This window comes from Siniperca chuatsi, linkage group LG17, assembly GCF_020085105.1.
Source record: "Siniperca chuatsi isolate FFG_IHB_CAS linkage group LG17, ASM2008510v1, whole genome shotgun sequence".
NCBI classification, from domain to species: domain Eukaryota; kingdom Metazoa; phylum Chordata; class Actinopteri; order Centrarchiformes; family Sinipercidae; genus Siniperca; species Siniperca chuatsi.
In genome coordinates, this window is record NC_058058.1 from 1,472,203 (window position 1) to 1,499,250 (window position 27,048).

The 27,048-nt window shown below is 44.4% G+C and overlaps 1 protein-coding gene across 1 annotated transcript in view; it reads left to right on the forward strand.

Moving 5' to 3' along the window:
* LOC122864524 (semaphorin-6D-like) overlaps positions 1-27,048 on the forward strand; it is a 111,909-nt gene that overhangs the window by 29,660 nt on the left and 55,201 nt on the right. The window contains 6 exon segments of the mRNA XM_044172056.1: positions 13,197-13,411; positions 14,794-14,908; positions 16,276-16,333; positions 18,973-19,029; positions 19,494-19,595; positions 26,986-27,048. The exon segment at positions 26,986-27,048 is cut by the window's right edge and continues 28 nt beyond it. Of these exon segments, the coding sequence (XP_044027991.1) occupies positions 13,267-13,411; positions 14,794-14,908; positions 16,276-16,333; positions 18,973-19,029; positions 19,494-19,595; positions 26,986-27,048 (540 nt within the window). The 5' untranslated portion in view covers positions 13,197-13,266.

Here is a 27,048-nt window from a genome sequence, read left to right on the forward strand (position 1 = left end):
TGCAGTTTTTAAATGAAGGTTGATATTATTAAGGGAAAACAAAATCCAAACCTCCTGTGTGAAAAAGTGATTGCCGCCTAAACCTAATAACTGGTTGCTCCACCCTTAGCAGCAACAACTGCAGTCAAGCGTTTGCGATAACTTGCAGTGAGTCTTTTACAGCGCTGTGGAGGAGTTTTGGCCCACTCATCTTTGCAGAATTGTTGTAATTCAGCCACATCGGAGGGTTTTCGAGCATGAACTGCCTTTTTAAGGTCAGGCCACAGCATCTCAATAGGATTCAGGTCAGGACTCTGACTAGGCCGCTCCAAAGTCTTCATTTTGTTCTTCTTCAGCCATTCAGAGGTGGACTTGCTGGTGTGTTTTGGATCGTTGTCCTGCTGCAGAACCCAAGTTCGCTTCAGCTTGCTTGCTTCAGAGCGCCACAGGAAGTCATTCCTGCCTGTGGCCATCAGACTCTTTAACTCCTCCCTCTAAGTGTCAGTCTGTATGACCCGAAGTCACTAAACTGGACATTGATCATTAACATCTCCGCCATAATTAATAATAATTGTGCAATATTCTGTGTACTACTCCCGTGCAATATTAGTTTTCCCTTGTTAGTTTTTCTTATTTATTGTTACGGATATACCTCAATTACTCTCGACAGTACATGCACCTCCGCTTATTACTATTATTTATTACATAATTAGTGACATTGTATTTTATACTGTACTTCACCATCAACCAGTAAACCCACTTGGTACTCGACACTTAGTTTATCTTATACTTATACCAACATGTTACTTAATTTATTTCTGACCTGTTTTATAGTGTTTATAGTGTATCATATCGTTTTCTAGTACTTCCTCCTGTGTGCACTGACGTAAAGACGAGCTACTGTAACAAAGAGTTTCCCTTCGGGGATCAATAAAGTATTTCAGATTCTAATTCAGCTTGAGGTCACGAACAGATGGCCGGACATTCTCCTTCAGGAGTTTTTGGTAGACGGCAGAATTCATGGTTCCATTTATCGCAGCAAGTCTTCCAGGTCCTGAAGCAGCAAAACAGCCCCAGACCATCACACTACCACCACCATATTTTACTGTTGGTATGATGTTCTTTTTCTGAAATGCGGCGTTACTTTTAAGCCAGATGTAATGGGACACACACCTTCCAAAAAGTTTAACTTTTGTCTCGTCAGTCCGCAGAGTATTTTCTGTGTGGACTGACGAGACAAAAGTTGAACTCCACAGCGCTGTAAAAGACTCATTGCAAGTTATTGCAAACGCTTGATTGCAGTTGTTGCTGCTAAGGGTGGCCCAGGCCTGCAACATGTTGCAAAAACACAGTGGAAGCGACTGTTAGAAAAGCTGATTTTTTTTTTTTTTGGCCAAAAGTCGAATGTTTGGATTTCAGATTGCAGAGGAAGATTTATGAAAACCAGAATGAGTGTTGAGCCTTCGAGAAGAACTGTGTCTCTTTGAGCAGCGGTGGAACAAGTCCTCAGATCTTTTACTTCAGTATAAGAAGAAACACCACAGTGGAGAAACACTCTGTTCCAAGTAAAAGTCCTGCATTCAAAATTGTATTTAAGTAAAAGTACAAAAGTATTAGCAACAAAATAAACTTTAAGTGCTAAAAGTCAAAGTACTCATGCAGAGTAATATATATTATATCACTGGATTATGATTATCGATGCATTAATGTGTTCATCACTTTAATGTTGCAGCTGGTGAAGGTGGAGCTCATTTTAATGACTGATTGGGTAGCGTGTGAATTTTGGAGTCTTATCTTTATCAGTAATAATGCATCATAATTTAATTGTTGATTATAGTTTTCATTATTAATGTAAATAAGTATAAAGTAGCATAATACAGTAAACTACTTAGTTGCTCTCCCCCGCTGTCTTTGAGCCGTTTGGCTTCCTTAAATCCCAGTTTAGCCAGTTTGCATCCTCCTGCATTAAAACCGGAGATAACAGATCAAACTTTTCATTAATCCTAAAGACTTTTACTGTGAAAAACAGAGGAAGCAGATATGCATTAAAGCCAGAAAGAGTTTGGCGAGCGTCCTCTCGTGTTCTCAGACTGCTGAGAATCTGTGACCCAACCAGAGAAAACACACACAGCACATTTCAAGCTGCATGAAATCAGGATTTGACAGAGCTTAAAAATATGTTGCTGTGCCTCCCGAATCTGAGCCGGCAGATTGATTACAGCTGGGATTAGTTTTGTGCTCACCGCATAGTTTTGTCATTAAAACTGTGAGCTTCCACAGAAACAACAGGGAGGCCTGAGGAGGAGGAGGAGGAGGAGGAGGAGAAAGGAGCTTCGGTACAGATCTCCAGCACTGACACTGTTTTCTCCTTTTCACTCTATTTATTCTTTGTTTAGCTGGTCTCACTTTCTTTCTCTCCTGTAAAGTCTTTTTTAGAATCTGTCCTTCAGCCTGACACACACACACACACACACACACACACACACACACACACACACACACACACACACACACACACACACACACACAGTGGGAGATGCTGGTGGATTGCCTGTCGGGATGAAAGCTGATTCCACTTTCTCAATCTGGCACTCAGGCACACCACATTCACACACACACACACACACACACACACACACACACACACACACACACAATCAGTACATTTATCCTACGCACACTTAAGGACACACTCTTCCCCGGTGGCACAGTTTACTGCTCACACACACACACACACACACGGGATGCACACGCAGTCGTGAGCGCACACATGGCTGCCAGAGGTGTGTGTGTGTGTGTGTGTAGGTATGCTTACAATAAACAGGTGAATCTGTGTGTTTTCAGATCAGATGGTTGATATATAAGAAGAAAACAAACAGGCTCTCTACGTTAAAAAAAAAAAAAGTGCCTGGTGTCTCATCTGTTTTTCTGATGACTATCACTGATTTATTTATTTATTTTTTTACATGTGCTTCTAGTAGAAACTTCAAAGTTTCCTGTTTGAAACCTGCCCACCTACACACACGGTGAGGGCAGAAAACATGCTTTCAGACTCCAGGTTTCCTCCCACAGCCGTTTAGCTGAGAAGAGAAGCCCCAGTAATGCATCCCAGGTCAGCGGTATCAACCCTGTGACACATCTCTGACCTGACAGTAGCTCTGCTTCAGCAGAATTCGCCCGGTGTTTGTCTTAGTTGTAAGTTAAAAAACAATCTGCCGTCATTTCCGTGTGTGTGTGTGTGTGTGTGTGTGTGTGTGTGAGCAGCCTAGGAAGTAATTGACACAATAATAAATAATATTATAAAGAGTGCGGTCCGGACCTGCTCTGTAGGAAAACTTCTGTTATGACCTGGCGCTGTGTAAATAACATTGAGCTGAATTGAATCCTCCCTCCTCCTCTCTGGAAGCTGTAAATGACCATATTGGTGAATTTGCCTTCACGCTGCCGACCTTAATCGCATTACCAATTATCGGCCTTCATCATAAACACCTCGGCCGGGCCGCGGTGACCTCTCTGACACCAATCTCATTAAAACCTCAAAGTCCTCCTGACGTTCTCCCAATAACAGTTAATCCGGCGGCGGCGGCGGCGGCCTGGAGAGGCGGTCCAGTCAGCGCCTGTGTTCACTGGCACGCGAACAGGAAGCTGCGACCGGCTGATTTCTCAATTATCTTGAGATCAATTGTCTAAATTAAAGCAGCAGCAATATTTCAAATGGGAGGATGTAGTTTGTTACATGAAGAACACTGATGGTCCACTCAGTGTTCGGAGTTTATTAGGACAGAAAGCTGAGCAGAGGCAGGTTGATGGACTGCATCTGACTGATCGTTACACACACACACACACACACATATATATATACTAACCTGTTCATATTTAGACTGCATGTTTACAGATACAATATTTTAGATATTTAGCGTTTGGACTGAAGTTGCGCTGAAGTAATCGATTAAGAGGAGACAGAACGTCGGTGGAGGGTTGGAGCACGGCTTCTCCGGACCGTTTATTAGTTTATATGAATGCTTTTGGGGTTTTGGATGATGGTCAGACAGAATGAAAGCTTTGAAGACATCGCTGTGGACATTGGACTTTCTATGTACTAAACGACTGATAACCAAGAAATAATCGATATTTTCATCAACAACTAAAAGAGGTTGGTTAGTTGTGGACTAACAGTGATGTTACAGTGACTGCTGTGTGTCTTCTGACTCGCCTCCTCTGAGGTTTAGGCAGTTAAAACTACTTGGTTAAGGTTAGAGAAAGATAAGACGGTGTCGTCCCTCATTCGTCCAGGAGTGGTCCATCGTAGAAAAGGTTTCAGTCGTAGTCGTCTGGACACTGTTTTCAGAATCAAGACGTTTCGGCTGCCATCCGGGAGTCATTCTCAATTGTGAAAAAATGGGACGGGAACTAGAAATTTAAGCTACTGTGTTGCTTAAGCCCCGCCCTCAGGAAGGAGTCTACCTGAATGTCTGTTAATAGCTAGTTTCACCTGAAACTGACCTAATTGTTTCCAAGATAGAAGCGGGATAGGGAGCCGAAACGTCTTGATTCTGAAAACAGTGTCCAGACGACTACGACTGAAACCTTTTCTACGTTAGAGAAAGATGGCGGTCATGGTTGAAAGAAAGCAGCGTTGGCTGTTGACCGCGGCCTCTGATGTCCGACCAGCCACCCTTTCTGAGAGGTTTTGCAGTGACAGTCACTCTACTTGCGTGTTTGCGTTGGGACTTCTTCTGTATGTTTTATGGGCGTCGGTTGAGCTGATATCGGCTTGATGCTGCCGTCTTGGTGCGCCTTTATCGATACAAATGCTGCTTTGTTTTAGCCGATAGTTTTGAAGGTAGGCAGACACCATATTTTTAAAATATCAGTTTTATAATCTGCCTGAAATTGTAGGTGAAGTATTTTTACAACAGCGTTCATTCCGAAAAAGACAAAAATGACCAAAAAGACGAGTCTAATCCATTGAGACATATATTAACATGTTCATATTCATGTAGCTTTGCATCGTAGCGGCAGTGGATCTGCCACGTAGAGCTAGAGTGGGCAGCAGCGGGTTGAACATGTTCAGGTTAATGTCTGAACTCCCACAGAAATCAGTGTAATATTGATTAATCCTGCAGTAAATGTGTAATCGATCAAACTCCATCTCAGATGGGAGGACGGCAGCGGCTGAAGCACATCGGATTCATGATCAAATCTGAATATCAGCCTTTTATATAAAGCAGCCTAAACCTCCGCAGAGACTGAAGGAAAAGTGAACTTCCTGTTTGAGCCACGTGTGACGGATTAGTCCCGCCGGCAGGAAGATCGTGTTCAGGCGGCAGAAAACACACAATGACGAGGACGAGAACAAGATGTTTCAATTATCTGAATAAGTCCGGGCCGACTGACGGGGATCTCACTGAGCTCCTCGCATCCACTTCATCTGCTCCGAGAAAGAAAATCCAGATTGTTTTGAGCTTTTTCCACACATGAGAAATGAAGAAACGCAAGTTAACATGTGTAGGTGAGTCAAAGAAACCCCCGAGAGACTTCTGAAAACAACCCGAGAGGTGACGAAAAGAGAAAGTTTTGGATTTGACAGACTGAGGCAGACGGAGGTGAATTGGGTGAAACAAGAAACCAAACGCCTTCAGGACTCAACAAGGACGAGATTAACAAGAAAAAAACAAAAATAACAAGTGAAAGAGATGTTAGAAGCTGAGAAAGAGGAGTGGAGGGAGGGAACTGTCTGTAAAACGGCTCATTAGAGCCAAGAGAAGAGCGCTTTTAAGAAGAAGAGCACGTTCACGCTCTTGAGTCTTCGTTTAAGTCTCGTCTCAAAACACATTTTTATCTGAAAGCAGATCCTGATTTCACCTGAACTGTTTATTTTATTGCTTTTGTGTTTTTATGTATTTTACTTCTTTATATTTCGTCATTCACTGTGGTGTTTTATTTCTCCTGTTGTGAAGCACTTTGTACTTTGTTTTGATAAGTGCTCTATAAATAAAGTTTTATTATAATTATTATTATTATTATAATATCTTCATGATTAAAAGGTCAAAAGTCTTAATTTTGCCTTCTGGCTTCTCATTAAAGCTCCAAACAGAAGAGCAGCAGAGCAAAGGAGAAACGTCCACGAGTTCATGTTCAGTTTGTAGTCAGTAAAGTAGGTCTGAACCCTGAAATCCGTCCACGCGTCTGTCTGCTCTTTAATCCTGCTGCGGTCTGAACAGAGTCAATTAGTCTCTGCTTCTCCTTGATTCGGAGATATCGACGTTTGTTTGAAGGGATGAACGGGATTCAGCCAGAGGTGACGGAGCTGACGGTAATGACAGAGAGACAGTTGAGGCCGAGCTGGCCGATAGAAACAGATAGAAAGAGACGCACGGGTTAAAGGTCGCTTCAGACTCTGAAACGCCACCTGCTTCTCAGGTTGTCTGTTGATTCAAGTATGTCTGCTGCTGCGCTCACTGACAGCATTAACTGACATCTGATACACTTATAATCTGATTCATGCAGCCTACGAGAGTGGACAGCCGTGCCTGCAGCTCTGTGACGCTGTACTTAAATGCTAACATCAGCATGCTAACATGCTCGCAGTGACAACGCTAACATGCTGATGTTTAGCATGTCTAACGTTAACCATGTTCACCAGCTTTGTTTAGCGTATTAGCGTGCTAATATTTGCTAATTAGCAGTAAACACAAAGTACAGCTGAGGCTGATGGGAACAGGTTTTTGGTCAGAAACCAAAGCGTTCGAGAAATGAAATCGACCTGATGGTGGCGCTAGATGAAAAGTCAGAGGATCACCAAAGTTCCAATTAACGTCGACATCTCGAGAGCCACGCCGCTAGTGTGGCTAATCAGAGCTTGGCTTGGGTTGCCACTCTGCTGTGGCCAACAAGTCAAAGAACTCTTTGAACACGAAAGTGTCTGTTTTCTGTACGAATCTCATATTTAACCTCATTTCGAGGTTCCTTATTGAAAGTGTGGCAAAAACATCTTGTGACGCAAGTTCAAACCCTGCCGCATCACGCAGCCAATCAGCTTCAAAGTGGCAGTGACTGTCAGATTGTCTGTTTTCAGACGGATCCCCCACGAAATCCTCCATCAGGAAAGGGGGCGTTAGACTAGAGTTGCACCGAATCCCATCCGTCACCCGTACCGATACTGACCAGGTATCAGGTAGATGTGGCCGTCTCACGAAAGACAGTTTTCTGTCCTGCTCCGTTCATTTGCTGCCACGAGCTAATGTGCGTAAAGTTGTGCTCTTCACAATAAATGCATTCTAACGTGAAGGCAGCGGAAGGACTGAACGTGAAACCAGATGCGTACACGACATTCAAAGATAGTTAACTCTTAAACTCTTAAAGGTCACCTTGAAACGTGGACAAAAAAAAAAATTATATTACATGTTTAACAAAAGATTGCTGCACAAATTTAAATGGACTTCTGTATGAACGTTACCACATATAGTTAGCTATTAATGCGTAGTTACAAGCGTGCTCTTAATTCGATTCTATTCAATTTCATTTATACAGCGCCAACTCATAACAGAAGTTCTCTCATTGCACTCTTCCTACAGAGCAGGTCCAGACCGAACTCTTTATAATATAATACATCACATTACATGAGACATAGCATTGATGGCGTGTCGTCCAGTAACAGCAGCTCAAAAGTTATTAAATAACGGTCCGATAATGAAGGATTCTGTGGAAAGACCATTAAATGTTCAGTTTCGGCGCCGTACACCAGAACCAGGTGGAGGGTGTGGTTAAACCAGCGAGTGGCTTCATGAAGCCAATCCAAGCTAATAATGAGATAAACGCAGTGCTAATCATCTTCAACGTCCACATGAATATTAAAATCACCTACATTGATTACTTCATCTGTGTTAAGGACTGAACTTGATAGAAACCCAGGATGAGGACCAGCAGCGCGGCACTCTGTCACTAACAGACCTGGCTGTGGTGTTTTGCAGGTCGGGGTGTGAGAGACTAAGAACCAGGCTTTCCAATGAGTCATACTGTAGTTTAGGTTTAGGGCTGGTTAACAGGCTTGAGTCCAAGATGGCTGCAGCTGCACCTCCTCGAGGAACGGGAGTCTTAATGTGACCGGGCGGAGTGGTTCGTCAGTTCCCTGCAGATTTTAAATTTGGGAATAAGAGAGCGCTGGTTTCAGGCCAATTCAGAATTCAGGAGAGAAATTAGGGTTATTACTTGTTTGAGGCATATCGAGGCCCTTATCTCTCCTCCTCTCCTCCTCTCCTCTCTCCTCCTCTCCTCCTCCTCCTCTCTCCTCCTCTCCTCTCTCCTCCTCTCTCCTCCTCTCCTCCTCCTCCTCTCCTCTCTCTCTCTCCTCTCCTCTCTCCTCTCTCTCCTCTCTCCTCCTCTCTCTCCTCTCTCTCCTCTCTCTCTCCTCTCTCCTCCTCTCTCTCCTCCTCTCTCCTCCTCTCCTCTCTCTCCTCTCTCTCCTCTCTCCTCCTCTCTCTCTCTCTCTCTCTCTCCTCCTCTCTCTCCTCTCCTCCTCTCCTCCTCTCTCCTCCTCCTCTCTCCTCTCTCTCTCTCTCTCTCTCTCCTCTCTCTCCTCTCTCCTCTCTCTCCTCTCCTCTCTCTCTCTCCTCTCCTCCTCTCCTCTCCTCTCTCCTCCTCCTCTCCTCCTCTCCTCCTCTCTCTCCTCTCTCCTCCTCTCCTCTCTCTCCTCTCTCCTCCTCTCTCCTCCTCCTCTCTCTCTCTCTCTCCTCTCTCTCTCTCCTCTCTCTCTCTCTCTCCTCCTCTCTCCTCTCTCCTCTCCTCTCTCTCTCTCCTCTCTCTCCTCTCTCCTCTCTCTCCTCCTCCTCTCTCTCTCTCTCTCTCTCTCTCCTCCTCTCTCTCTCTCTCCTCTCCTCTCTCTCCTCCTCTCCTCCTCTCTCCTCCTCTCTCCTCCTCCTCCTCTCCTCTCTCCTCTCTCTCCTCTCCTCTCTCTCTCTCCTCTCTCTCCTCCTCTCCTCTCTCTCTCCTCCTCTCCTCCTCTCTCCTCCTCTCCTCTCCTCCTCCTCCTCCTCTCTCTCCTCCTCCTCCTCCTCCTCTCTCCTCTCTCCTCCTCCTCCTCTCCTCCTCCTCCTCCTCCTCTCTCCTCCTCTCCTCTCCTCCTCTCTCCTCCTCTCCTCTCCTCCTCTCCTCTCCTCAGTAGACAGATATGGAGTCTGTGGGAGCTCGTGTTTCTATCCTAACCTCTCCTTCTCTACCTCCTTTTCTCCCTTCTCCTCTCCCCTTTTCATGCTTTCATTTCCTCCTCCTCCTCCTCCTCCTCCTCCTCCTCCTCCTCCTCGTCACTTCTCCCCTCGGCCGTCCTCCTCTCCTCTCCTGTTATGCCACAGTGACAAAGCAGAAAAGGAGGAAGCGTGAAGGTGACACGCTCTCCTCGTCACCTCTTTCATCACCTCCTGCCTGTCGTCTCCTCACCTCTGCTGCCTCTTTCTGTCATACGAAGTGACAAATGAGAAGGAGAGAGGTGGTCCCAGAGGTGACGAGCTCTCCTCCTCCTCCTCCTCCTCCTCCTCCTCCTCGTCCTCCTCCTCTCTGCTCTAGTAATGAACTAAAAAAGAAAAAGAAGGAGGTGTCACTCTCTTGTACCTGCAATCTTTTTCTCCCTCCTTCATCTTTCCTTCCCCCTTATCTTGCCTTGATCTGAAAATATCATCACTGCCCTCCTCCTCCTCCTCCTCCTCCTCCTCCTCCTCCTCCTCCTCCTCCTCATCATCATCATCATCATCATCATCATCATCATCATCAGAAACCACAGCAGTCATGTGAAGCAGCCACTGTAGCTCACGTTAACACTCTCCTCCATTACAGAGGTGTGAGTGGAGGAGGTGAGCGGGAGGTGCATGAGTGCTACGAGCTCCAAGCTAACACAGATAACACACTCACACACACACACACACACACACACACACACACACACACACACACACACACACACACACACACACACACACACACACACAGCGGTCTGCTCTTATAAAATGAGAGCAGGTGTATTATCACAGATATGATGTCATTTATAAGTCATTTAGAAACCGTAGGACTTTCTCAGTCTGCATTCTCGTCTGTATTTTAGTTCGCGTGGACCAAAAACTCCAAATTCCTTCAAGCGTTGTCGCTCTTTGATCGAGGTTCGATACCTTTTTACCTGATTCAAATCCGCTTGTCGAATCCCTTATTGAAGCTTCAGAACTAAAGTCTGAAATAAGTCGGACGCGTCACCGGTGGTCTGTTCACTCGCAAACAGTCTTTGTCTGAATACAGGCAGCAGCTGCAGAGGCGCGCGTTAGCTCGCTACCCAGAGAGCACGAACCGTTCGTTAGCTAGCCGCAGCCGACGCTGGCCGAGGTTATTGTAACCAGCGGCTAAAAAAGAGAAGCTGCTACGTTTGTTTTCCATTGATCTTTGCTTAGACGTATGCAGAGGAGGAAGGAGAGGTAAAAGCTTTGAAAAGAGTTTTTTTTTTTTTTTTTTTGTGTTTTGTAGCTCAACAACGCTTTAGCCAACCAGGAACCAGATCGCAAACGGGGCCGGCTGTCGGAGCCCTTCCCTATGGAGGTCATCATTATTATTATTATTACGTCACTAAATTGCGAGAAATGAACCGTTTCGATTTAAAATGCGTGGTCGATTATTAAAATAGCTTCTGCTGAAAATGCACTCTGATCTTTCTGGAGACGTAAGCGCCGCGCTGCAGTACACATGAATAAATATATAACCATGAGAACAAACAGAGGCAGTGCAGATATTGAGTTATTTATTAATATACAGTACTGTTAAAGGTGTCACTGCTGACCACAGGATACGGTCGTCACGGACGAAAGCTCTGAAAAAGCTAGTAAGTGGACCTTTGAGTTGAGAGGCTTTTGTCAGAGGTGTGCAGGTGCTCGGCAGAAACGCTTTGTTCCTAGTTGCAAATTGGACACACTGGAAAAGTATTTGTACATAATGATAAAGAAATAACAACAAACAGGGTCATTTTGCATTTAGGTGACAGTTTAAACACGACGTGATCGGTTGGTCTGGCGGAGAGAGCGAGTGGACTCTGAGGATCTCACAGTGGCTTGAAGTTGCTCAACATTTAGCTAATTAACTCCATTTCCTCTGCTTAGCATGCCATTAGCTTGTTAAAAGTGTGTGTGAAAGACAGGAGGACACAGACAGACAGGTGTGCTGCTAAAAAAATTCAGAGACTTTAACAAACCTGGAGGATTTCTCTGACGCCTTTTACCACCAAATAATGAAAATATGAAAAGCCTCTCTGAGCAAGATAAGCCACAGCCTTACCGTGTGTGTGTGTGTGTGTGTGTGTGTGTGTGTGTGTGTGTGTGTGTGTGTGTGTGTGTGTGTGTGTGTGTGTGTGTGTGTGTGTGTGTTTTATTCTTTAAATCATTAATTTGCTGCTCGGAGCCAAAGCAGCCCTGATGTCAATTCTTATTCAGTGAGACATGGCCAAGACAAACTGCCTGGTCTAATGAACGAATACTGACACACACACACACACACACACACACACACACACAGAGCTCACCTTGGAGAAGAGGTGGCTTTATTTAGGCCTTGTTGGAGACATTTCGTCTGAAGCCGTGTCCCATTTCCCGAATGTAATTTACACCTCGACGTCCGAGCCGTGGACACGCTGGAAGAGGCGTCCGTGTCGCGCAGTAACACGTTGCGAGATGTAGACTTTCTGCAGGTACAGATAACTAGTTTGGTTCAGGCGTTGTCTCACTCTCACTTGTTATACAAATGTGTTCGTTTGCTTTGCTGTCGAAACGAGACATTGCATCTCTGGGAAGGAAGGCAGGCGTCGAAAGCATTGATCACGCCGCAGGGACCGACCTTCTCACAGCCGCATGGAGGCTAGACCCGTCAACGTGTGCGGTCTGACTATGTAATATGAGTGGAAAACACCTCAAACCAGTGCTGTCTGTTAGCGGACACTCAGTCCATCACACGTTTTCCAGATTGGGGTTGGGCGATGTAAAGTTTTCTAACTTCACACAGGTGTGCCTCTGGCTCTACACGCTGGCTACTGGGTTAGCTTGCTGAGCGAGAGTCTGTCGCTGAGCAGCGCCGCTCGTCCGAGGCAGTCCATTAAATTAGCACAATAAAATAACAAAAGTCACCCCCAAAAAAACAAAAACAACTGGCAATGGACTCCGCTAGCCGATATATTCGTCCAGTCGCCCAGCGCGACAACACCGTGCTAAACGGCTACCTACTGTCCAAACGCACCACCTGAACTACAAAACTACGCTCGCCGGGTGAGTTAGGAAGCACCTGAGGAAAGATGTCTTTGGGATGAGGAGATGCATGTCAGTAGCCCACTGGCCAAACCGGCAAACCAAATGTTTTTGATGATAATATGGAGGGAATGACTGCATTCTGTAGTATTTGGCTGAAAAAGTTCAAAACGTTAAAATAGTCAAATGTCGTGTTCAGATGTGAGCTGTTACGAAGCGTCTGTGTGCAGCTACGCTGGTTAAAATGGAAGAGTATGTCACGGCTGAAACACATCGTTAATAGACAGCAGGCTGTTTTTGTCTTATAACGATACCTAAATATAATATAATATATATATAAATGCGACCTAACGTTTAGTTCTGATCCTGGAATGTCACAAAGATAAAGATAAAGATCTCAGGTTTGACAGCAGAAAGATATGTGGAAGATGTACTCTTTGCTGATGCATCTTATGAATGAGTCATTTGCCGAGAATAATGTAAATATTTAAAATAAATGGATGTTTGGAGTTGCTCAGAGAACAATATGTCAACAATATACTGACACTGACTTTTCTCCGACAAGCAGCCTTCCAAAAGTCTTCAGTGTCTCCCAGCTGTAGAGCGAGTTTGACTTCAAAGTGTCATCACCTGACAACCAGAGAGGACGCATCGTGTTGCATGTTGGGCATTAATGTCAATGTGTGTGCGTGCGCGTCAACATCAACACAAACACGCCTATGCTAAGTTAATGCTAATCCGTGTAATTGATTGCAGGTTTTGCTCTGTGACCTGGCAGGTTAATACAGGGCTAACCGCCAGGCTAAATGCTAATCCCTCATAATTTATAGCTGCAGACCGAGAGGATGGCCTGGGAGAGATAAACCCTGAACACACACACACACACACACACACACACTGCAATACTTTTTGTACATTTTTATTTTCCCTCTCTCTCTCTCTGTTTCCTCACAGCCGACGCTGACCATGACCTGCTGACATCACCACACTCGCCCCCCCTCCTCCGCTCTCTCTCTCTTACAAAATGGCTCCGACCAATTGGCTGTCACCGTGGCGGCCGCCGCCGCCGCTGCTGCTGCTCATCCTCACTTCCTGTTTCCTGTCTGAGTCGGCCTCAACCACGCCCTTCCCCAAAGACCTGGAGCCAATCAACACGGTCAGCTCGGAGCGTGAGTAGACTCTCTCTTTATTCCGCCTTCAAACGTGGTCGCATTCTTGTTTTCACGAGTCTAAAGTTAGAGACGCAGCCTCAGACATCACTTCAAGTAATCAAAACAGCGGAATTTAAACAGTGCATCGCTCTCAGTTGACTTTGTATTGCGTGATCTGCTGCTGTGTGGTGGGACGCACTACCAACAGGGTGAAGAACCCAGAACTACGTTTTTATAAGCTGCCGAACCGAAGAACGGGGGTTTTAAGGAGGTGGATACAGGCACCAGCAGGAAGAATGGGAGAACTGTGGGATCCTGACACTGGTCAAAGATCCACAAGTCAGTTTTAGGCTAACTGTATTTCTGTAAGTTAAGCTAGGGCATTTTGACAGAATGCAACTTGTGTTATAGTTAGGGCTGCACAGTTGATCGAAATATTATTGAAATCGCAATATGGCCGAGTGCAATGTCCACATCGCTGCAGAGACGCCCCGGCCTACAGATGTTGCTCTCCAGATGTCAGAAAACGTGTTTGTTTGACCCCAACAAATGGCACATCATCATCATTTTTCTGTGAAAATGAAAAGCGTGATGCAAAAATGATCATTCCCACTAATCGTGAATCACATCGCGATCATTATTGCGATTATTTGGACAGATATATGATTTTTTTTTTACCATATCGTGCAGCCGTAGTTACAGTGGAATGTGCATAAACCAGAAAGCTATGCCGTATTATGTTTGCTTTAGCTAACTACAGTAGCATTAAAGGGTTTGTTAATATACCTTTTCCTCCCTGGCAGACAGAGGGGGCTAAAATGATCCTCTGACATGCTGAAATCTAATGTTTGTAGCTAGCTACAGGCATCTTGTTAGCGTTTCAGCCCTTGGTTGCATATTGTAGCGCCCGTTGTTTTCCCCTCCGGTGGGCGTGGTTTTCGGAGTATGCTTTGTCTCTATTGGACGGATGCACCACTCACGTGGCTCTCATTGGTTTTGCTCTGATTATTAAACACTAATATTGAACAAATCCATTTTACTTCCAGAAATGCATTAATTCACACGTGTTCCCTTTACCTTTAGCAATATTTTCTTCCAGCTGTTTATTAATTTTGTTTTTAAACACATTTGACTTCCTGTTAGATTGATGGACAGATTTTCATGGTCCGTGACTAAAATGTAAATAAATACATGGTAAAAGAAAATTGGTGTAAGTTAAAGCTCACTGAATCCGTGACAACATTACAATCTCTGTATGCGTTACTCAAAGCATGATGGGAACTGTAGTGGCAAAACTCAGAACATGTTTTTACAAAGGCAACACGATGACAGAATCCCTGAAAATTAGCTCAGTCCAGTTTTTATAATCTTCATATTTACTGTGTCGTCTCTCTCCGCAGAGTCGTATCAGTTTCCAGGGTTTCAGGGTTTGCTTCAGGACAACGACACGCTGCGTCTGGGCCTGGACTTTCAGAGGTTGTTACGCATCAACCACATGTTGTACATCGCTGCCAGGTCAGTAAACACACACACACACACACACACACACACACACACACACACACACACACAGTACACAAATATGACATCTCATCCAGACATTTGCAGCAGCACCAGTTTGATATCAGACAGCTCAGAATTGGATCCAGAGGTTTTCCGTTTAGTATAAAAACACCGGGGCTTCCGTCCGGAGCTGTTCAACAACGTTCAACAATCATACAGAGAGAAATCCACTGCAGAGACATAAACACATCATAGTTGCACAAAATAGAAAATAATTCAGTGAGTCTACGAGTAGGGGTGGGCGATAGGGCCCTAAAATAATATCACAGTATTTCAGGGTATTTCTGCGATAACGATATTCTTGGCGACATGACAGAAATCCTGAGAAATATTTAATATTTGAAAGAATACACGTTGTTAATGACGTAGCCTATCGAAACCAGCGTGGCACCCAATGACATCATCAACAGGCGCACTTACAAGCTTTTACTCTCTCTCTGTGCGACTGTCAGTAGAGCGAGGGGAGCCCGTCCACTATTGATCGCGGATGGCGCCGTTAATACACCTGGAAAGCCCGTGGGAACCAAACCACTTCCACTGCTGGAGTCGCTCCCCTTTTTGGACCCAGCTCCTCCACCGTGGCGCCGACAGCAGTGTTACTTTCGCTTGTTGTTGCTGCGCATAACAGTGCGACGTCATCACGTCAACACGTTGCCATTATCACAATATGAGCAGCTTTTTCTCAAGTGGAAAAAGACAGAAGGCAGAAGTCTTCTGTTAATCATGCACATTGGAGGAAATATTGACAAATATCAGCATGAATGGTGCAAGAAAACTTACTTTCTATCTTTCTTATCGCAGATATGTTTGACGTTCTCTCGAGTCCCCTGAAATCCATGATTAGGACTTCCTCCTCAGTTTAGTTTTAAGGCTGCAACTACAAAGTCTGTATCTGGATCAGCGTTCCCAGTATTTAGTGTTTTTCTGGGATGTTATTTTAACCGTAAATCGGCTACTTAGGTCTGATTTAAATTCCAGCGTTTTTGCTCTGTTGCCTGTAATGAAGCTCATCCCTTCTTCTTCAGGGTGTTAAGAGGCATTCTGGGAAACGTAGAAAATGACCAACTGCAGTAGAACTAGATCAAGTCTTAGTCCTGAACTTGTAAAGGTGAGGACAGGAAGAACAAGAACACGCGCGTAGAGACATGGACAGATGTGACGGGATGCACATGATAAATGCTGGATTTGACACAAACAAACTCATATAAAAATGGATCGGAGCCATCACGCACACGGATCAGCACATTTACTCTAATCTGTTAGATCTTCCGAGGGGTGACTGCAGGTTTAGCGCTGACTCTGTGCTTTGAACTCTGCAGGGATCACGTGTTTGCAGTGAACCTGACGACAGCTTCAGAGGAGTTCGTACCTCAGCTGGTGAGTAAAATCGTATCATAAACAGCTTATTTTTGGATTTGTTGCTTCTGTGAAACACAAACATTTCGGATTACAGCTCCGGGTTCGAAGATACAGAAACGTTATCGGCCCCGACCTCTGGACCACAGAGAAAGACGGATGATTGTTTCCATTTTAGCATTTATGCAGTTTTACAGTGGTGACAGCGGCAGACCAGCCACTTAAAATTTCTAGTAATTTACAGTAACATTGAAACAATGGTCACTGATTTCTGACAGAAGTAGATGAGTTTGCTGAAAGGACAACTGATGCTGGCTTATTTTTTAATCAGCTGTAGCTAGCTAGCTAATTAACATCAACTCTTGGAAACTTTGTCTCCAGCTGACTGGCATGAAAATCTGAACCCTGCTGAATACCTGATATTATGCTAACTACCAGAGACTCCCTTCACATTGTTTTCACCTATCAGTTCATACATTGTTATTATAAAAATAAGATTATAGATGCTTTAAAGAGTAACTACACCCAGGCTAAAAACCCTGCTGGGTTTGCTGCCACCTGGTGTTTGCTGCACGCTCTGCACTTCACAATGCTCAGTGCAACAGACCCCTGAGCCCTTCTGCTCTTTCCTGTCATAATAACACATAATAACATTGAATCAACACCACAGACTCGTCTGTGCTGCAGCTCCACTCTGTGATTTAGTCTTACATAAGAATCTTTCCCTCAAAGCGTCGAGAACAGCATCGAGCCTGACAGCTGCCGACGCAGCCAAAGATCCTTTTTAGTTTTTGCACAGTAAATATCAGAGCGGCAGAACAAAACTACAGCAGCTCGTAACGTATGAGGCAGCACAAAGGACACGCTTCCTTTGATCTGCTCACCGCCTCCTCATCAAAGAGCAAGGGTGCAGGGTGGCTCCTGGCAGGAACGGGCCTCCCGGTGCATTATGGGACGGCCTACAGCAGCTCTTTGATGTGAGCTGTTACTCTCGTTATCAGTGATCCGACGTCAGCAGCACGGCCGCCGACCACATCACGTCCTGCTCCTTCTCCGTTCATTCTCTCTCTCTCTCTGTGTTTTTCTTTAAAGAAAAGTTTAACATTTTTTAATTACGAGCTCATGTTCATCAGGTTTAACATCCAAACCAAGAGTTCCACAGTAGAGGTTTTATTTCTGCAAATGTTTCTCTCTGGTGGAAATAATCTCCATTGTTATCCTCAGCGGAGGCTTTTCACGTCATGTTCCAGAAGGGATATTTTTCCTGCTAATGCCACATTCACTTCAGGTGGGATGGATGGTAGAAATGGGAAATATTTCCTTGTTTATGACTCACGACGCTTGTACTTTTGGTCGTGTGAGGGTTAAAAATATCGTGCATTGACAATATAACACTACATCCATTTTATTCAGGTTTAATTACCTCGGACGACTGAGTTCGACTGACGTGAGTGGTTCCACATTAGGCCATTAAGTGCCTGGTCAGATATATCGAGCTTTCAGGACAATCCACGTTTTCCTTTGGTAAACACAACACGGATGTGTACGTGAGCACCATTTACGAGTCAGAAACCGGTAATTACAGTAACTGCCACATGCCATAAACGCAGCTTAATGGGCTGATCGCACTAGAACATTTGTGAGAAAAATCAATTCAGTTCAATGGGATTGCCGTGATCAGTGGCTCTTTCACTTCGAGTTCAACTTTGGTGAACTTTGACAAGCAAATTTGTGCTGTTGACCAACAGAAAACCATCTCAAAGTGCTGACTGAGGGAACAAAGAGCCAGAGGGTCCAAAATGGAGGGAGCTATTATAGCTTATTAGCTTTTATAAACTGACGGTTAGCAACCCAATTTGCTTGGAGAGCTATCGTGACTCTGCGCTATCATGTAACAAACCGGTTAGCGTGTTAGCAGTTATTGTGTGCTCTGTTGCACTAATAGTGATGTCACAGTGTACTGACACACCCTGGAGTACACTTCTACATCACTGCAGTAAGGTGAGGAGTTAAACCACTGGAGGTCAGCATAAAGCTGCTGCCGTTGTTGCTGTTTAACTCAAGGTCCACTTACTATCTTTTTTTTACGAGTTTTTTATTGAATCTCATTAGCAGATGGAGGTTGCTCAGTTGTCATGGAGACGGTTGTCATCACGTGATCTAAGTACAGAAGCGGAAACGAACACCAGTCTTCGCGTGACCGAAGTTTAGGTGATGACGGCTGAGCCGTTTCCACGGCAACCGAGCAACCGCCATCTGCCGACGAGATGGTTTTGTCCAACCTCTGCTTCTGAAAGGACAAAACTCAAACGTCTCATCAAAAAAATCATACTGACATACAAACACGTTCGCCCTCACAGCTGACGCTGCCTCTGAGAAAGCTTTGAATCATAATAGAGTCACTGTCATTTGATTGGCTTTCAACCTTTTCACTAGAAAAGCCCCAAACCAACCCGTATTTTCGTTTAGTTTGGCACAAACCACAGATTTGTGGTGTGAATGTCCTCACTGTGGCTGACGACGTGTATCTGTGTTTCAGCTCACACGCCTCCTCACCTGCGCGCTCGCGTTTATATCAGTAAAGCTCAGAGAAAATCACACCTTTCACGCACGAGTGTCACCCCGGATTACATTCTGTTGTTCCTCTTCCTGTGTTTCAGAAGCTGACGTGGCGGTCCAAAGACGTCAGCAAGTGTACGGTCAGAGGGAAGAACAGCGTGAGTCTTCCTTCTTCTGCTTCCACCTCTTGCCTCCCTCTTCCTCTTCCTTTACCTCAGAAGCTCCTGCTCCTCTCACATTTTCTCCTTTTGCCTTTTTTCCATTTTAACTTAGAGTTTGATTTATGGGTTGTGTTTATGGGTGTGTGGTTTAGAAAATACAGAATCAAATATGTAGATAAAATCGGACACGTTTTCTTGTTGTGACCAGCAGTTGTTTTAGAGACTCTATAAACACTTTCAGGAAATGCTTCATCCCTGACAGACTTGATAAATGAGAGGCGTTGGTACTTGTTTTACTCTAGTTCACTGACACTAAAGATAAAATTAGAAAGACTCTCACAGCTTCAGTAAAACCAACGCTTTGAAGACGTTTCATCATGTAAAGATAAGATTTCATCGTGCCGTGTCGTTATATGATGAATGAGGGTTATCACTTGGTTGGGTTGTTTTTTGTGTTTCAGGACGAGTGCTACAACTACGTCAAAGTGCTGGTGCCCAGAAACGACGAGACGCTGTTTGCCTGCGGCACCAACGCTTTCAACCCCACCTGCCGAAACTACAAGGTAGTCACACCCGTCGTGTCCTGTGCTGGCCCTGGACGGTCTCACTGTCCCTAAAGAGAAAAGAAGCCCAGGCAAGCAGCTGAGAGCTGTTGTCACTGCATTCAATTCGTTCGGCAGACACTTCTGTCCAAGCCACTTCCAAAAAAATGTTTGAGCATTTCCCTCAGACGAACTGCTGAGAGCGTACTCAGTGCTCCAGGTTTTTTTAAAACCTTTTACTCATTAATTAAGAGATATTTTCCAACTCGACACATATTGATTTCCTACTTTTGAGGCAGCAGCGGTGGGAAGTAACTCGGTGCAGTACTTGAAGAGCAACCTAACACCCCGTCAAGCTTGACCACACCTCTTTTACATATTGGAAAAACGCACTGAAATCAGTACTTTGCTCCAGCGTCCTTCTACCTTTAGCCCCCGTCTACACCAGGTGTGCTCCGTCGTCGTTAGGCCACCAGCGGTTTTACAAATATAAAACATACATGGATCAAAAAGTCATAATAGAAAGACCTTGTTTGCAGTCCGAGGTGTCCTGTCCACAGTTTTAGAGACGTCTTTTATAATGGTGGCCACCGGAAAGCATTGAGAAGCAAGGCTGAGCGGCAGCGCTGTATCCAGGTCTTATTACACATCCATGGTTTATGCCCATAGTACAGTACAGGCAGAAGAAGTCACGGTACAGTAGCCTGGATGGGCCAATCTGGTGAGCGAATGTGATAAAAAGTGGATTTACTTTAGCCTTTTAGTTTTCCTTCAATACACGTTTTAGGGAAATACTTTACATACAATACTTCTCTGCGTGTTATTCAGATCAGAGTAACATAACTGGTCATTTTTAACTCCGCCAAGGAGGTTATGTTTTACGTTTTCCAGTAAAAAGTAGAAAAAATAGAAAACTGATGTTTCCGCCTGCTTTGTCCGCAGATGTTTCCGCTTGTTAAGCTAAAAGTGAATTGTTACGAACATACAGTTTTTATATGTGAACATACAAGCTGCCATGTTTGTGATGTTACATCAGTGTAAGCATTTTATATTGGTACCTGTGTACATGATAATGGGTTTCTGGTTTTCACAAATGTATGTTACGGAGGTGAAATATTTCCACTTTAGAAGTAAATAATAAATGCACAGCTTCAGATAGGAACAACCATATTTTTAAATACTGCAATTCTAATAGCTTTGGAAATATATCCAGACATATATAGTGGTTGCACTCGCAGATTTGCACATCATCCAAGACTGGACTGTCGGCCCGGGTGGAGGTCTGCGCTCTCCGAGTGCCCCCCTTATCTCTTTAGGTTGTCAGTTACTTTATTAAACCTGCAATTTCCTGCTTTAATTTAACTTTACGCTTCGTGGTTTTTCCTCTGTAGCTGTCTGTCTCTAACCTGTTGTGTATTTTAATACCTGATCAGAGCAGAAGTTCATCAGACACACTGCAGGGGACTGTGCTTTCAAAATAAAAGCACCCCTTATTAAATAGCAGGTCTGTCCAGATGTTCCAGAACCTCAGTTTATTCTTAAAACGAGACGGATACATCTAGATAACATAAACACACAAAAACAAACTTATATCCTTATTTATATCAGTATATTTTCTGAATATACTGAATTAGTTAAGTACTTACTTACTGCCTCGGTTTATAATTCATTTTAACAAGGGGCAACTTTGTAGTGTAGCTAGTTCCTGTTTTGGGCAAACAACAAATGAAGTATCTGCAGTTTGAATATAACCTTCCCTGCACTTTAGTATTTCATGACACAACACGTGTGTGTGTGTGTGTGTGTGTGTGTGTGTGTCTACACATTGTGTGTTTGTACTTTTGCTAACCTGCCCATTATCCTCTCAGCTGTTGAATTTCCAAACACATCGTCACTATCGTTGGTTAATGAGCAGAGAGACGGGGAGATGACTTTTATTGTGACAGCCCCCCCCCCCGCTCATTCAGCGGCGCCCGCTCCTAATTGAAAGTGTCAGGCAGCTCGAGACGTTTCGTCAAGACCAAACACAACACCTTCACAAAAGCCACAATTTCAGGTGTCAATCCAGAGCCGTGTTCCTCTTTTCACGCTGCCACGGCGGCACTGGATGTTTGATTGACAGGCGCTGACCCCGTTTAGCAGAAGCTTCCTGCGGTTTGAAACCTCCGGCGGCGGGAAAAACAACACGTTTACCTGAAGACGAGAAGCTTTTTTTTTTTTTTTTTTTTTTTTTGGAGAATTTGGATCTAAAACGAGATACGCAGCACTTGGAAAAACAGCGACGCCTGCTCTCGTTCTATGATTGATGGCACAAAGCAAAATCAGCTTGTACTTTTCAGAGAACAGGAAGTAATTTAAGAGCTCTTTCAAACACTCAGGATGCTGCACTTTTACAGATAATCAGCGATGAAGCTTTAAACATATTTTGCTGCAAGCCAGATTGAAGTGGGTTAAAATGATGGTTTTTTTAATGAAAAGTTTCCACTTCAATAAAATTGCCCAAAGCTCCGGCTGGAAAGTGGACCTGAGTTAGTGTTTTTGGTCAAACTGCTGCGATGCCTTGTTCATAACGGCGCTCTGAGCTTTATGTTGTAAAACGACATTTGGCGAGGACACGGGTACACTTCAGCCTCCGCAGTATTAGCTGACGTCGACATGCGACAGCGAGAATGTTCTGCTGTTGTAATGATTTTTCACAAACTCATTTTTAATGTTAATGAGATTTTTTCTTCTTGAGTTGAAGTTCAGTTTGCTCCCTGACTGAGCGCTGCACGACGCAGTGTGAAGTGCACCAGAGTCCTCCGTCGAATCAGCATCACTGCAGGAAACAATACCAGACTCGACACTTCATTCAACACTAAGGCAGTAAATTATTAGAAAACCTGCACATGATTTGGTGTCTTGAGTGCAAACTAATTAATGTGGAGAAGTCTCTCCAGGATGACAGGGTAGCATGTTGTTAGCAGGAAGCTACACGCCCGATAATCACACTGATCTGCCATTTCGTTTGCGATAAAGTAATTCAGTTGATTATGAAGTCCTAAAACCTTCCAGTCTGCTGATTTTTCCGACAGCAGGACTTCGAGTTCAGCACAGTGAAGGTGTTCTTTTTACTTTGGGTGATGTTTTTATGAATAAAACTTTCCCAAAAATGGAGCAGAACAGGAAGCCTTATGGCCCGGTCACACGTGGCAAAATCAATTCATTCCAATGGAATCACTTTTTCAGGTTTTGAGAACTTTTGAGAACATAAACTGTCTTAACAGAGCTCACCTTTGGTGGAACGGCGAGCCGAGAGTCCAAAATGGAGGAAGCTGTCGTAGCTGTGTGTCACCATCCAGTTTTACTGAAGCTCCTCTGTCAGAGTAGGAACTGCCCCACCACAGAGACCTGGTCTACACGCAGTCAGGAGACAGGAGGGCATCACACTGAGACTGCGTTTCACTGTGGGAACTTATTGTCCCGTTAGCGACTGAGCTAACAAGTTTGGTAACTGACAGTTATCTGACAGATGGTTTATTTCCTTCTTTAATAAAACAAACAGCCCAATACAGAGATACCGAGACGCTCTGAAAGCTTTTGTGATGGACTGCTAGCTTGTTACTGGCTGGCTAGCGTGTTAACCGCATAGACCGTATGAAAGAAGTGGACGTAGCCACCGTGACTTCACTCAGTGGTATGTGGACTACCTCAAATTTGGCATATTGGCAGTCGCCATCTTGGTTTTACGGAGGCCAGAAGTGACCATATTTGGCCGAGAGGGTGGAGCTGGGCAGGAGCGAGGGAAACGCAGAGTTCGTTGACGAAAACACGGACAACACGGAAAAACAAGTTCACGGCTATCCTGACTGACAGGTCGCCGTGGTAGCGACTTGTCAGTCACAAGGTAGCCCCGCCCTAAAGCATACCCTGCTTTATCATCTATTTTACTCTAAATGGGACCGTAATTTCCAAAATGAACATCGTGCTGTATTGAAGAAGACTTGAAACTAGTGACTGAGACCATGAACTCGTTAGGAAACCGTTTACTGAGGTAATAAATCAGGTGAGGAGTTAGACTTCCATACAATCGGACTTATTACGCAACCAGTGGAGTCGCCCCCTGCTGGCCATTGGAAAGAATGCAGGTTTAAGGCGCTTCTGCACTGGCGTCACTTTTCAGAGCCGGAGGCTACGTCCTCTTCTCTTATACAGTCTGTGGTTAACGGTTAGCTCGCCAGCTACAGTAGTTTTACCTGCAAGCCCTGCGAGGTGTCCCTACATCATCAAACATCTACCACTTGTTGCAAAGACGCACTGATGAAGTTTGCTGTGATGTGACCAGGCCGGTATTCAAACTCAGAGAAATAACAAGGAGATAGAGAACGACAAAATGTTGCATGAGGCCCGCCACAGTGTTTAACAATGTTTCATTCTTACACTGTGTCCTATATTTATTATTTGTTTGTTTTATTATATATTTAAATTAAATTATATTTTGAGACCTGTCTGAAACACTGTCTTACTATGAAATTGCGGTGCCAGTTTTGGTCATTTTTGAACGCAAAGATTTGAAAGATTACATGAGAGGACATTAAAACATACTGAATAAACTCAAGCACACACCCTCATCCAAAGCCCAGAGCTGCTGTTCTTCCCCGCTTTGCTGGATCCTGAACCGTTGCCAGGTCTGTCTTCAGTTTACCCTCCAGCGAGGATCGCTACAAGTGCGCGGACATTTTTCTACTTTTTATCTAAGTGTAGAGGCCAAGATGGCGCCTGTAAACCTTTCATTAAGCAGGCCCCTTCAGGCCAGGAGTCATAATTGTGGTTCTGGAAACAGCAGCAGGTCATCACGAACGCTGTGTCGTCTCTGAGTGAAGACGTCGTTCAGTCCCACTGAGGGTTTTTAATGTGTCGGGGGCTCAAACAACAGCAGACAGCTAACACACACAGATAGTGACTGAAATGAAGGTCGGCCGCTACTGTATGTGACTGCTAAGCAGAAACTGACAGGTGAATAAGGAAGAAAGAAACTTTTAATTAAAGTGTGCGATTAAATGTTTAATTTAATTCAGGGATGGTTCACCCGGCTTCACCTTGTCATGCTGAATTCTACAGTGTAACGTCAGTTAGGACGCAACAGGACAAAGTAGAGTAGAAAGTAGAAACATGGACGCGTTAGAGAAGAGAGAGAAAGTGGAGTGACATGTTACGACTCTGTCTCTACTTCATGATGGAGGAGTCCTGGAGTCGGGAGATAGAGAAAGTATTAAAAACAGAGAACAGGCTCAGAGAGTGCAGCGCTCGCAGCTATAAACAGATTCAGCTCCCCGAGGGGGAAAGTAGCAGACAGGTGTATTTATGAGGCCTTTCAGGAGGCTAAATGCTCCCACAGCCTCAAGCCTCCGTTAGCAATTCAGCTAACGTAGCCTCTGGACACGGCGTTATCAGCTAAGCTGCCAGGCTGACAAATACATATCATGAGAGTGCTATCAGCTCAGCTAACATGGGAATAACATCAATGACATTATCAGCAGCGTAATTAACTGAGATGGATTCTTTTAAGCTAGCTTCTCTTCCACTAGCCCCAGTTAGATCTCATAGAGGGCTTTGTTTCTTGTCTTTACTGAAAAACTGAAACAATGTTTCTGAGGTAAATGTGGAAACAATACTTTACTGCATAGTGACATTTATACACCTTATCATTTTAACAAAGTGAAATGATGTCGTTTGTATTCACAATCACAACGTGTTCAGTGAGCGCTTTGCCACATTCCTCTCACAGCGTACTGATGTTACTGCAGGCTGCCACAGTAGTAGATACTCAGTTATCATGTTACAGCGTTTACACAGACTGATGGAATCAGAATCAGAAATACTTTATTGATCCCCGAAGGGAAACTCTTTGTTTCAGTAGCTCGCTTTACGTCACACAGGAGAAAGTACTAGCAAAAAAAATATATAATACAATACACTATAAAAACTATAAAAACAGGTCTGAAAGTAAATGAAGTACCAGGTGGGTATAAGTATAAAATAAGTGTGAAGTACCAAGTGGGTTTACCGGCTGATGATGATAATACGGTATAATACAATGTAATAATATAAGTAATAAGTAGTGGTGCAACAGCAGTAATGGAGGTATGAATAATAATAGGAAAAAAAGAAAACAACTAAATATTGCACAGCAGTATTAACACAGGATATTGCACAATTATTCAATTATGGCAGAGATGTTAATGATCAATGTCCAGTTTAGTGACTTCGGGTCATACAGACTGACACTTAGAGGGCGTCCGCTACCCTCAGCCTGCTGCCCTCAGCCTGCTGCCCTCAACCTGCTGCCCTCAGCCTGCTGCCCTCAGCCTGCTGCCCTCAACCTGCTACCCTCAGCCTGCTGCCCTCAGCCTGCTGCCCTCAGCCTGCTGCCCTCAACCTGCTACCCTCAGCCTGCTGCCCTCAGCCTGCTGCCCTCAACCTGCTACCCTCAGCCTGCTGCCCTCAACCTGCTGCCCTCAGCCTGCTGCCCTCAGCCTGCTGCCCTCAACCTGCTGCCCTCAACCTGCTGCCCCAGCATGCAACAGCATACATGATAGCACTGGCCACCACAGACTCAGAACAAGTAGCGCTAGTGGAAAGAAGCTAATGCTACATTTATGCCAAAGTAGTGATAGAAAAGATTCACATATTTACAACTAGCAAAAAATGTAAGACAACTCAAAATGGTTGTAAATTGGTTGTTTTAGGGTTAAAAATATGCAACACTATATCCATTCTAATTGCATATAATTTAACTTGAACACGGACTCCAGCTTACGTGAGGCATCCACAATATGTTTGCTTTTTTCAGACATATTTAGCGTCAAGTCGGTATTGGAGCTTAGCATAATAATCCCTGTATCGTTTTCTGTTCATGTCTGCATTGTGTACGTGTTTGACAGGAAAGTGAGAAGCTCGGTGACGACAACAAATAGAACAAACAGCAGCTCTCACTCTTTTTCTTTATTTTGCTCTTAGATTTGTGTCTCAGACAAAAGGGGAACAGGTCACGCTGACATTTTATTTCATAACTGAGCAGATCTGTACTGATAACAGCATCATCAGCTGAGCTGTCAGTAGATCTATCAGTGTATTATTAGCTCAGGTAGAGCGACATGCAGCGAGTCCCTGCTGAACACTGACAGACACCAGCTGATTAGCAGCATTATTATCATCTGCTGACACGCAGTGAATAATATTATCCGCAAATTATCAAGCTAAGAATCGGCGACATTATAGCGGAGTTATGGTTGGAAGCTTTTGAAACTCCACCCTGTTGGGTTTCTAACTTTATATATTTGGCCTTGTTACTTGTGATTTGTACTTTGTCTGTTGGAAAATAGAAAAATATTTCATTTGTTTCCTCTCCTCCTCTTCTTCCTCCTCTCAGATGACCACCTTGGAGCAGGTCGGGGAGGAGGTGGTTGGTCAGGCTCGTTGTCCCTTTGAGTCT